This window comes from Anolis carolinensis, chromosome 2, assembly GCF_035594765.1.
Source record: "Anolis carolinensis isolate JA03-04 chromosome 2, rAnoCar3.1.pri, whole genome shotgun sequence".
NCBI lineage: Eukaryota > Metazoa > Chordata > Lepidosauria > Squamata > Dactyloidae > Anolis > Anolis carolinensis.
In genome coordinates, this window is record NC_085842.1 from 320,509,786 (window position 1) to 320,523,158 (window position 13,373).

Genomic DNA, 13,373 nt, shown 5'->3' on the forward strand with positions numbered 1-13,373 from the left:
TACTAACAGCAACATTCATACTTGCTTCAAACAGACAAGGGTTCTTTCTCCAACCCTGGACATTATTCTACAGGTATATATACACTCCACTTGCTTCCCTGCCAACAAAACATCTGAAGATGCCATTAGCCACAGGTGAAGGTGAAATTTCAGGAAAGAATGCTGCTGGAACATGGCCATACAGCCTGGAAAACTCACAGCAACTTCTGCAAGATGTTAATGATGCTCAAGAAGTTGGGTGTTGTTGTGGTTCAGTCTGATGATGGAAATTTGGGTTTATGCAGGCTGACCATGGAAATGTTGATGAGGGAAATGTTGAAAGGCTCTGAATTGTTAGAGAGGCCACAGACTAGCAGTGAAGCAGAAGCCAGTGATAAGGTGACCTTTCACAGGATTCAGAACATCAACAGAGTTCAGAACATCAACAAGTCCCAGGTGTCTCTGGCAGCGAGTCAGAGGAGTCTTCCTTAGATAGGGATACAAGGTTAAAGCTAAAAGTTCATCATCCCAAACGTTCTCTTAGGATAGCTGGTAAATTTGTGGGAACTCAAGGACAAAGGAATGCTTTCTTGGCCTGTAAGCATGGTTAAAATAGGGAGAAACGGGGAAAGATTTCAGATGAAGCAACGTTGGTTTTGGAAGCAGAGTTCCTGTCTTGTCTATGCTCATGGAAAAGTAATCTTGCTTTTGTTCATGCCTGGATCTTGTTTGTTGGATGGTGTTTTGAAGTTAATGCTGCCTTGTTTTCAGGATTGATTTGTGATATTAAGAGACTTTGAACTATATTCTACAGACTGCCCTTGCATTGGATTATTGCCTTCTACTGACTGCCTTTACATTGGGATTATTGCTTTCTTTACTCCTTTTTATTCAGACTTTGCTATCTCTTATCAATAAACTGTTTAAACCAAGTCTGCTGTGGTGGTGGTGTGTATAAAGAGCAAAGTAAACCAGCGCTGAGGTACAAACGGTGTGCACAGAACTCTTTCTTGAAGCAGAATCTCTGCTTGTCCATCTGGTCAAGGTTCAATGACAGACCATTGCACCTAGGCAGCCAGCTCAAGGCTTGGAGCTTGGAGCTCTTGTCTATAAAATAGAGAAACAACTCATTTCTGTCCCACAAACCCATGTTCCACTTTGCAGCAGCCTATATACTGGCAAAATAGGAAATTATGTGTCGCTGGAAAGCCGCAAGACCCGCTCTCAAGATCTCTTTTTTGCAGAAATATGAACAGGACCTATTTTTTCCTTAATTTCCCCAGCATCATAAAGTGCTTTTGGGAAAGAGAAAAAGGAGTCAGAATGAGGTTTGTGCCAATGAACATTGGCATTAATGCCCAGCTGGCAAGATTCCTCGAAGCATCTGGTCTTCCGCCGTGAAAAGAGAATGTCAGATTAGGGAAAGAGTTGAGTCTCATCCAGCACCGGCCTTCTTCAACATTCATGGGATTAGGCTCAGAAAATTAAACTAAAATCTTCCATGTAATTCTTTGCATTTCAATACAGTTGAACAGAGAGAGGGAAGAAATAGGACAGCTGGATTATTTCATGATGAAGTTCTAAATGTATTTTGTGGCTCTGGTTGGGGTTGGTAGAGTGAAATCTTGTATCATTCGTTAAATGTACAGCAGCTGTTCCTTTCTCCAGTTTTTAGGGCCGCAATATATTTACATTAACAACTTTCACCCCAAAGTTGGAATAAAATAAATCATGATGCATTGAAATCTTTGGCAGAGTTCTCTATGCAGAATTCAAAAAGAGGTGATTCCAAACAGCAGGGGATTTGGGACTCCTTGACCTTTAAAAGCTTTTGTGTGCGATGTTAAATGACTCCTTCGACCTAAGACAAGTTATGGATTATTTTGGGGTGAAAATTGCCTGGTCCTTCTGATGATGGGTAACTGAAACTCCCAGAAAATCTAGCTATTGATAAGGAGTTTCAACTGGGATTTCTATCCATGAACTTGTTGGAAGTTGCACATTTCTGGTCCTTAGCTCATCGTCTTGGCTTTGAACACTTGGAAAGACAATGGCAACATGAAGGCTTTGTGGAGACACTCCATATCCATTGAGTCCTGCACGATTTGGAAACGGATGGTCTCACAAGACCAGATAAGGAAGCCCAAGTAATGGGACAAAGAATGGATGTCTGAGGAATTTAGAGTTCATTGGATGGATTAGTGTTTGGAATCAGCTAAAAGCAGCACAGGAATTCAACTGAAACACAGAGGATGTGGTCAGTCTCTTCAGAGATAGGCTAAACCTTCAGCACAATGAGTGGTGACTTGCTTGGATTTAGGGAAAGCTTAAATCCATGTGTTTTGGCACAAATACACGGTTAGGGCAAAACATGTGAGACAGTATTTAGATACTGTTATTGTGAGCCTTCAAATCCTTTCCCAAAGGGTTCCCATTGCCAAGCAAAGCTCCAAAGTCAAAGGACAAACCACTATACCCTGCTGTCCCTATATTCATGTATATCTAAATTCTTCCCAAGAAGAAGCAAAGGGCCACAATGATGGGAAAGGAGCTCACCAAAAAGGAAATGGGCTTTAGGATAAAAAATTAGCTTAGTCGCCATATCAACAGCAGTGGAGTCTCCTTCTCTGGAGGCTTTTAATGAGAGCCTGGATGGCCATCTGTCGGGAGGGCTTGGGTGGTGTCTTCCAGCCTGGCAGAAGGGGGCTGGACTGGATGGCCCTTGGGGGTGTCTTGCAATTTTATGAGTATAATCCTATACTTAGATGACTCCCATAGTTTCCTCACTGGAGAGGGACACATCACACCTGTAACCTTCTTCCTATGCAAGTGATTAATGTTTCATAAAGACATAACATATCAAGAGTTACAAACTCAGAAGCCCTCCTTCCCAAAGAGAATGTTGACCACTTCTGCCACGGCAAACACAATAGTGGCAATTTGAAGGTTTTGTATGGTATTAACATTTCTAAACTGCAGTCCATGAATATGTACGACAAATATAACAGCCATGGTAGAAGGAACCTTTCTCTTCCATAGCTCTTTGCAATGTGGGTAAATATTTATACATTATTACAGCTTTGAGCAGTTGCCTCTAGGCTTTTGTCAGGAAGAGACCAATAACAGGTACCTCTTGACATGCTCAGATGACAAACTTAGTATGTGACAAAGACAAAAAAAAGTGACCATCAACCTGTAGAGCAAACAAAAGTTTGAAAGGCCTGTTTATCAGCATCACTAATCTTTTATGCTAGTTTTTGCCATAATTGAATTTGCCACCTCTAACAGCTCTGAAGGGCCCCTTCTGAGACATGTCAAATGTTTGTCCCAAATCAAGGCATAGATTCTCTCAGTTCAGCATTGGTCCCAATTCAAGAAGTCATGGACTCTTCCAATGGTGAGACTGACACCCAACAACAGTGATATTTCTTGCCAAAGGAACACCTGCAGTTTGCCAAGTGGTGGAGATTTGCTGTTTTGATTACTATACATTTTAAGGCAAACATATCTGTCCCCTTTATGTATGAAGGTTGAATGAAAAGTAATGTCTCCACCTTCGTAACTCCTCAACAGATGGCAGTCCTGGTCTGTGGCAGGTCCTGGCTTGTTCAGGAGACTCTCCTCTACAGTTCCATTTGGGGGGAAGCCTTAGCATTGAACAGTTGTGTTGTTAAAGCGTGAAGAATGGAACCCTATGCAGACGGGCGGTCAATGTGACTTAAGCAATGTGAGGTGATTGAATTCTGGACAGCAGAAGGTGTCACCCTAAAGGTGATTCACCAGAGAATGCAAGCTGTTTATGGTGACTGTGTTGATGTGAGTCCTGTGCGTCGTTGGGCGAGTAAGTTTAAAGGTGTTGAGGTGGGAACATCTAACTTGCATGAAACCAAAGAGTTGGACGTCCTGTGACAGCAACCACCGAGTTTCACAAGCAAAAGTTTGACAGATTGATTCAGGACGATTGTTGTATCACTCAGAGAGAAATTTCAAGCATAATTGGCATTTCACAAGAACATGTGGGTCACATTATTGCTTTGCTTAGCTATCAGAAGATCTGTACATGATGGAGACTGCGTGACGCCGGTTGCAGAAACAGAGTGTCAACTTCTTCCGTGACAGCTTCAGAAAACTTGTTCATTGTTGGCAGAAATGTATCCAATTCTGGTGATTATGTGGAAAAGTGAATAGTGGTAGTTAAAGAGCACATTCTAAGGATTATTTCTGCATTTGATTTATTAAAATATTCCCATCCAAACCCAAGTAATGAAGGTGGAGGCATTACTTTTCATTCAACCCTCATAGATCCAATGCTGGCAGTTTTTTTTTTGTTTTTGTTTTTTTTTTGTCTTCCAGGACTTTGGGGATAGCCAGTTGCATAATTTCGATTTTCAAAGTCAACATAACAGCTTGGAGAAAGACAGCCTTGCCGATGTGTCTGGTTTATCGAAAGACCTATTCATTTTCCCTTCCCAGCCCTCACTTCCAGGCTTTCAAGTGGGTTGACATTGCAAACTACCTGCAATTTTGAAGCGTCTAAATTAAGCTGAATTAAGGAGCACAGTGTAGGGGTTGCGATTCCTTGCTTTGTTGTGGCTTTGTGTAGGAGTTCAGTCAGAATCCTTTGGGAAATTACATGTCAGATGCCACTTTCTGCAAAACTGGTGGCACATTAAAATTGGTGATGAGGAACAGATAAAACAAAAAGCCTGTTGGGGTTTTTCTCTCTCATTTTTCTTTAAAGCCCAATTAGCCTTCCATTGAAAAGTAGACCATATCGGCTACAAAACAACACCTGAAAAGAACCCCAAAACCTCCTGAGCATGATTTTTAAAAGCTTAACAGTGGAAAAGATGCACAATCCAGACGTGACCACACATTTGATTTTATACACCGCACTCCTCAACAACTAATATGGGGAAGGGCATATATTACAATCCACAGAACAAGTTGGTTTGTGAATTAGAACACATTATTATTTTTTATATATAGAAAAAAGAAGACAAAACGAGTATCGGTTCGAAGACAGCGAGAAACAGCAGATCCCATTGTAAGCAGCTTTTGCTAAGTTCAAGGTACCGCGAGAGAAAGGCACGTTAACCTCCGATTGGTCCAGTGTGTTGTTGTTGTTGTTGTCCTTTGGATGGAAACTGGTGTGAACATATATAAACCCTGAGACTGTGGGAGGCTATGGATGCCAGCTGAGCAGGGGCACCAGGCCAGGCTTCAAAAGTACAAGTTTAATGAGGCCTTGGACCCAGCACATGGCATGGTCTTTGACTTAAAGGGAGGCAAATTCCTAAGGCTGAATGGGAATCCTATCATCCCAAATATGTGTCATTCTACCTCGGGTGCATCTCTCTCCATGATCAGCTCAATGCTCATGCACACATTCATGTACTGAAGATAATTCGAGAACAGCTGGCCTTCCGCATCTGTAGGTTGGAATTTTGTAGGATTGTTAAAAGATTTAATGCTGTCACTATAGGAATTTCTGGCTGAAGTTAAGCACAGAGTTGTGCTGGAGAATCCAGAGATTCTGGGTAAAATAAGCCCCATTGGTTCTGCCCATGGCAAGATTGTCTTTTCCAACTAAATGAAGGTATGGGCTAAGTAAAGTTTACAAAGTCATACACACTATAACTCCAAAGCTGGCATATGAGAGAGAAGTAGTTCCCAAACAGCGCTCCAGATGTTCTGGACTTTTAACTCTCAGCCAGCTGGGCCAATGGTCAGGCATTTTGGGAGCTAAAAGTCCAAAACATTTGAAGCATCCAAGTTTGGGAATCCCTGCAATAAAGGTTGGAAAGTCATTTTCTGTCACTCCCATTGATCATTACCATTCTTCCATGGCTGAAAATGAAACTGTATTTACTTCTATTTCAAAAATTGAAGCCTCACAAAACAACAAGGAACCACAAACCCACAGCCCAAGGAGGTTTATAGTTGGGGGGAAAGGAATTTGGAGGGCATATAATTTAAGTCCTATTATAAATGAAGAAACAAATATCCTTATATCACATATCGATCTGACAATAGTTTTCTCCTGTAAGAAGAAAACTCTATAAGTTATTTTCCCATAGTAGCTACAACACAAGATTTCACCCCTAAGCACTCAGCTAGATATTCTATATACTATACAATATAATTAATTAATTTCTGGTAATTGCTTTGTTTTTCTTCTGCAGTGCTGGGTAACTTCCCCTGGATGGAAATACTTGAGTCAAAGGACTCAAATGCTCTCTCTTATGAATGACAACGGAATGAGCTGAATCATGGCTTTGGCATGAGGGGGACCACATGCTTCACAGGATGGCTCCAGTAACAGTCTTATTCACAATGGCTTTTAGTAAATGTACTGTAGACAACCCTACACTCCTATTTAAAGTAGCATTTGATGATCTCCACCAAGCTGTGGTTTTTATTATTTTCAAAGAGTGTGTAATTGCGAGAAGGAAATTATTGCTCTCTAGACATTATTGCTGCACCAAAGCAAGTGGGTGAAATTGCATGTTGTGCTTGAATCCTATAGAGATGTGCAAATTTACTGATGAAAAGTGAACTACTCATTCCTGGAAGCTCAGAAAGGAAAAAGGCTGCTCCCCAGTGAGCTTTACATTACATTCTGGTAGCATCTCTCAAAAGGCCGCTTCTAATACTCGCTTTCAAGGAGGGAAAAAACAATCTTTGGAAGCACTCCACATTAGGAAGCATAATAATATCCCAATTAACGACAGGGTTATTCTCAGAGGGATTGATCAGGAAGAGCAGGGAAAGAATCCAGGGCTTTGCCACGAACTTTTCAGAGAAACACACATTTTTAACTCCAGAATAGCTTTGTGTGTTGTGTTTCCCTGGCAGAATAACTTCAAACACTTCTGTAGAGAAAAGGACTGTCTTTCAAGCACCTGCTTTGAAAATTCAGCTTCAGAGTAAAGAGAAGCCCTTTCTGAACGGCCAGTTCTACTTTCGGAGAGATTTTACAACCATCTTTTCCAGGCTTCAAGCAAAAGAAAGCTCTGCTTCTAATTCACATTTCAGAAAATCTGCTCATGGTTCAGATCATCATACATGCAACAGAAAGAGCAGGGCTATCTGAAAAAGCTGCTTTCTCCATTTATCCTCTCGTATCCTCATAACACTATTAATGAGCCAATGCCTTTCCAAAATCTAAACCAAATGTCTTTTTCCAGCTCTGCTGCCTGCTGCACTCCTTTCAACTTCAGATACTAGAGACCGAATCTGCGAAGTATCAAAGGAGCTTTGCAGCTTATACAGCCAGGCCAAAACTCAAAATGAATGTCAACATGGAGAAATGCTATTGAAATGCAGAGCTATAGGATAGGTGACACCTGGCTTGAAGACAGTCCCAGTGAAAAGGATCTAGGAGTCTTAGGAGACCACGAAATAAACATGAGTCCACAGTGTGACGCAGCAGCTAAAAAGGTCAATGGGATTCTAGGATGCGTCTATAGGAATCCTATGTCTATAAACTGTGGGAAATAATGGTCCCACTCTGTTCTGCTGTTATTCCTCACCTGGAATAACCCTGCGTTCAGCTCTGGGCAAAGCAATTCAAGATATGGACAAGCTAGAACATGTCCAAAGAAGGGTGACAATAACATGATCAAAAGGTCTTGAGCCTATGCGGAATGGTTGCGGGAGCTAGGCATGTTTAGTTTGGGGAAGAGAAGGTTGAGAGAAGGGGACAGGAAAGCCATGTTTAAATATCTGAAAGGAGGTCACATTGAGAAGGGAACAATCTTGTTTTTGGGTGCTGTAGGGACTAAGACAATAGAAAGGGCAGTTCTACATTGGAATATGTGCCTTTGAGTTTGGTGGAGTCTTTTTCTGGAGGTTATTAAACAAAGACTGGATGGTTCTGGGGCCTCTTCCAACTCTTCTGATATGATGTGCCCTAGTATCAGCTGTAATGGAGCCAAGCAGGCAATGCTGCAATTCTATGGATCAGTCCAGGATACTTCAATGGGACAGACTTCAGAGTAAGCATCCATGAGCTGTTAGCCACAATACACAAATGTAAAAGCATGCCATCCATGATTATGTAAATGTATTTTTTTGCTCTGCAGACTATATTCAAATCAGTGATATCTATGTTTCCTGCACTCCACAATTTCAAATGAAACAGCTGTTAGTATCTAGAGCCCAAAAAGTAGCATGCTGCAGGGTCACTGTGGATCACTGTCTATCTTCCCACAACTCTAACTCTTTACTACTTGCCCTCACTGCAGGCCAAGCCTCGTTTCCTTGAGGTTTTTTGTACATTTGCTAAAGCATGCTACCAAAACAAGGGCAGGCAGCCCTCCTGCAAATCTGTGCTGGGATAATCAAACATATCCATGTCATGTCAAAAGGCTGAGCAATGAGACAGAATGACCCGGATGTCAACAGAGGGAATCTAGAAAGAGACCAGTCAGGAGCAAAGCATCATGGAGAGAGATGCAGCAGATTATGTCTCCTACAAGGAACGTTCTTGGGGCTCAATGAAGAATTCCACTCTTTTGTACAAGACACCAGCAGTCCTCTCATAGTATTGCAACATGCCTAGCAAACTGATCAGCCATTCCTGGTTTAGCCTAATCCAAACACTTAATGCTGATGTGCTTCAATGTCCCAGCATTGTTCTGGGTTATAATGCTATGGCGCTCATCCTGCCTGCAAAGAAGCCATTCCTGTTCCTCTGCTACACCTGGAGGCAATGTGCTGCAGAGTCATTTCTTGGGGAGGATCCTTCAGAAACAAGTTAATGATGGGACACAGCATTTGGAAGGAAGGCTTTGACCACTTGTGTCCGCTTGGCTAGCAAGCCAAGGTGAAACTGAGGCTATTTGAAACTGTTTATTGGCAAGACACCGGAGACAAAAAACTTCAAAAGACATTAGCACCCTCCTCCCCGCCTCCCTTCTCCACGACGGTTCGGCTCAAATCAAACACCATACACATGTAATGCAGCCTTCCGATTTCTTCTCCACCAAAATCACACTTAAAGGCTGATGAGCAATTAACCCAACTAACCTTCACCTGTGTCCCAACAACCAAAGCCTTCACCTTGGCCATCCTTACAGAAATAGGCAGGGAACGAGTAAAGGAAAGAAAAGGCAAGGAAGGTGGCCCATGGGCTAAAGAAGGACAGTGTAAGCATCAAGCTCACCACCAATGGACCACAGTGACCTATGGGGCATCATTAAACTTGTACTTTTCGAACTATCAGAGGAAGCCAGATGCAAGCTGGGCTCTGTGGATAAAGTAGTAATGTATCTCATAATATAAATACTTTTTAATTTTTTTCTTTTAATTACAAGTAGCTTTTTATTCCAGGTAATGTGACTAACAAAGTACCCGTACACACATACACGCATACAGACACACACACACACACACACTCCCACACATGCACACACAGCCCCTGGGCTTTCACAGAAAGCTCGGCAGCAGCCGATCTAATGGAGGGTTTCCTGCCTCATGGTGAAGGAAGGAGTGGAGGGGCATGTATGGTTGGTTGGTCACCCCGAGCTCAGGGCAAAGACTCCGCCAGTTTGAGGAAAGGCAATAAAAAGGGGGAACGGGGTGTGTTTAAAAACCCACTGTATAAAGATCAAAGAAGATTAAACAAAACAAAAAAGTTCAAAATGTACAAAATAAACCTGCCAGGAGATCAGTAGAATAATCCCCCTCCCCCAAAAAGCAAAGTTAACCCCCCCTTGCACCAAAAGCAGAAGAGAACAATGTAGTCACACAATTTCTCTTGTTTGTTTGTTTGTTTGAAAAGGAATGGAAATGTGGGCGAAAAGGGAGGAAGCCACACGAGAGCGCAAGCCTCATTTTGGAAGAGAGTTATTAGCTCCAGAGACCAGCGTAATTCCCGTGGAGTCCAGACGGAAGGGGGCCTCCTGCCACAAAGAGTTTCGTGCCAGACGAGTCGTAGCAGTGGGTGTAAACGGCATTTGGAAAGAAGCTGATGTCTGAAAAGTAATTCCGCCAGGTTTCGTCATGATTCTGTCAAAGGAAAGCTTGTGTCAGTTGGGGCTCCATTGCCGTGATCCTTCCTGAACTGAGAATTTGGGCTGTCCTAAGGTTGAGCCCTTCTGAAAACACACCTTGACAGTGTAGGGAGCAGTAGCTATGGGCACATCCTATGTGGAATGCCAAATAGTTTACAACAGAAGACATAGGAACAAACAAGGGCAAGGGATTTGCTGAAAATTTTACGCTGCTCTAAGTATTTAGGGTCTGGGTTATACATCTGACTGAAGGTGAGCTCCACCGCCACGTTCTGAAGCACTAACAACACGTAAGAAACCTTACACAGGCATGGGCAAACTTGAGCCCTCCAGGTGTTTTTGACTTCAACTCCCACAATTCGTAACAGCCAGTAGGCTATTAGGAATGGTGGGAGTTGAAGTCCAAAAACACCTGGAGGGCTGAAGTTTGCCCATGCCTGGTTTAAACCCTTAAAACAGATTAAAAGCCGGACAGGGGGCAGACTGCATTGGATAATACAGAACGTTGGATGAGTGGATAAGTGAGACTCTACTGCATCTCACCAAAACTACAAACCCCATATTCCACTTGATACAATGCTTCAAAAAAGGCGTGGGCAAACTTGGGCCGGTAGGCTGTTAGGAATTGTGGGAGTTGAAGTCCAAAACACCTGGAAGGCCCAAGTTTGCCCATGCCTGCTTTAGGGAATGCATAGAAATAAGGTGGAGCTCCAGATGTTCCCAACACTCTTCACTGGTAGTGGGTAAGGCTTCTGGGACTGGGACATGAAGTCCAACATCTTCTGGAGAACCCCATGATTGCCACCCCGCTTCCAATTCCTTCTGCAATTCCATCACCGCAATCCCCGGAAACCTTGCTTTGCTTGTCCTCAAAGTTAGTCAGAACCAACCTTCTGCTTTTTAAGGAAGCAACTGAAGCAAGTCTACCTTTCTTTTTCCAACAGCTGCAAGATACTCACCAGCCAACCTTTGCCCGTAGACAACTTGAGAATTTCACTTCCTCCTAATTTCGACGCACAGCAACTGTGCGGTGGCTTCTCGTCCAGGAACCTCTGGGCTCGGATGTCATAGAACAACAAGGAACCCTGCCCTGTCCCCACCGTAATAATGTGTTCATAGAAGCTCACGGAGCGAATACCTGTCACGGAAGAAAAGCAGCAATGTTAGCCAGATTTAGCCAATGTTAGGCAACTGAAAACAATGTCTTTGTTTTCAGTTGCCAAAAGCCACATTATGGCTCTCCTGATCTGGACACATCCACTTGTCCCCAAAACAACAACAACAAGAAAAAAATCACATCATAAAATGGGTGATTAGTTCTGCAATGACGACTGCTTGCAGGTAGTTCTTTACAGTTCTGGACTATGGTACGTGAGAGAGAAGCACGTTCAGTGAACAGGCTCTGTGCAAACACAGCTGAACAAATTCCAAGTAAATTGGATTGTTACTATGGATTCAGTATCATTGCTGAGTGTGATGGGAATTCAGGCATTATTCATCAAAGTCTACGCAGGTAAGGTCCAACTTGCGCCCTCCAGGTGTTTTGGACTTCATCTCCCACACTTCCTATCAGCCAGAAAGCTGGCTGGGATTTCTGGGAGTTGAAGTTCAAAACACCTGGAGGGATGAAGTTTACCCACGCCTGAATTGTTTCCCATTTCTGATGAACTACTATGCAGGCTTGAAATCTGATGAACTACCATGCAAGTGAAACATAGTTCTCCAACAAAGTATTTGAGCCGTACAACTTTAGGATCAAAGATCAAGCCCAAAAATACTGATTTCGGGACCAGAGTATATAGCAGAAATATGTAATTTGCAGTCTGTTCCTTTATTCAAAGATATCAACTAATGGTATTGGTTGCATTTCACCACTGTGGAGAGATTTGGTCTGCAACTGTATAAAGTGCTGAGGCCCTTGCTCACTGCACATGGGCCAGCTGCCCTTTGGGACCCTCACAAATCAAAGTACTGAAGAGGGAATTAGGGTGACCTCTCCTAACAGCCTGGACATGCTGACCTCTGGGGAACATTCGACACCCTATGATCCTATAAAACCTCCATATCTCCAAAGGTATTATGATTTCCCCAGATGGCAGAGAAACATCTGAGTGGTCACTGTTAATAGTACAGCCACAAATACCAACTCACAAATTCATTGATTTTGAATATGACATTTTTAAGAACACACGGGATCATAGAATCGTCGAGTTGGAAGAGACCTCATGGACCATCCAGTCCAGCCCCCTGCTAAGAAGCAGGAAAATCACATTAAAGCACTCCTGAAAGATGGCCATCCAGCCTCTGTTTACAAGCCTCCAAAGGAGGCGCCTCTACCACAAGAGAGAGAGAGTTCCACTCCTGAACAGCAATTACAGTTGGGAAGTTCTTCCTCATGTTCAGGTGGAATCTCCTTTCCTGTAATCTGAAGTCATTGTTCTGATGATTCAGAAGGTGATGAGGCAGCAAAACAGCAATGGTTCCAACTCTATATCTTACTGGTAACATCAAACAATTTTTTTTCCAAATTCAAAGATAAATTACAAGGTGCCAATTACCAGAGAGAAAAGGGAAAAACAGCAAAGCAAAATATGAAAGGTATTGTGAATCAAAGATAGATCCTTCAAGAAGTTCAAATTCTGAACATTAAATTGTGAATGTCAAGCTATAAGCACAAATGGTACCTGGACCTAATGGGGCATCCCATAGACACCCAGCTTTCCAACTATGGTTTGTTGAACACAAAATTCAACTGTATCATGCTGATGCATTTTAAAAACAGGACGAACTGCATTTCAATGCTGCCGTAAATCAAACCATGTTATTAGCACACGCAGAGCCAGATGATGTGTTATTGCATCACTCTGAGGTCATGTGAGGCAGAAGCGTGGACCTCATTAAGTCTGCATGTATTTCATGCATTTCTCTGCAAGTCACAAAAAGTTTGGCAACAATAAAAGGTTTCTGAATGCCACTCATTTACACAAATCTATCAGCAACAACATGCAGTGTTTACTGTAGCTCTGCAGAATAATGTTTCAGCTGGACTTCATAATAAGGACAATTAACCTGTTTAGCAAGCCTTGCAGATGCTGATTTTTATCAGTAAATGTTTGGTTTTCATACCTGTTTTATATACCTATATAAATGTAAACATTTATTGGGCGTAAAGAGGTTACAAGTGGAAAGAGATTAAGAAACCAGGCTGTAAAGCAGGCACAGGCGAACTTGAGCCCTCCAGGTGTTTTGGACTTCAACTCCCACAATTCCTAACAGCCTACTGGTTGTTAGGAATTGTGGGAGTTAAAGTCCAAAACACCTGGAGGGCCCACGTTTGCCCATGCCTGCTCTAGACAAACTTCATAAATGACACCT

At 42.6% G+C, this 13,373-nt stretch overlaps 1 protein-coding gene across 2 annotated transcripts in view; it reads right to left on the bottom strand.

Annotated features, from left to right (window-relative positions):
* Positions 1 to 4,845: 4,845 nt before the first annotated feature.
* Positions 4,846 to 13,373, bottom strand: part of dcaf12 (DDB1 and CUL4 associated factor 12) — a 42,033-nt gene continuing 33,505 nt past the window's right edge. For both annotated transcript variants that reach the window (XM_062972622.1, XM_062972621.1), the window contains exons 8-9: positions 10,958 to 11,136; positions 4,846 to 9,993 (exon numbers count right to left, since the gene is read on the bottom strand). In XM_062972622.1, the coding sequence (XP_062828692.1) occupies positions 9,835 to 9,993; positions 10,958 to 11,136 (338 nt within the window). In that variant the 3' untranslated portion in view covers positions 4,846 to 9,834. The remainder of the gene's footprint in view (positions 9,994 to 10,957; positions 11,137 to 13,373) is intronic.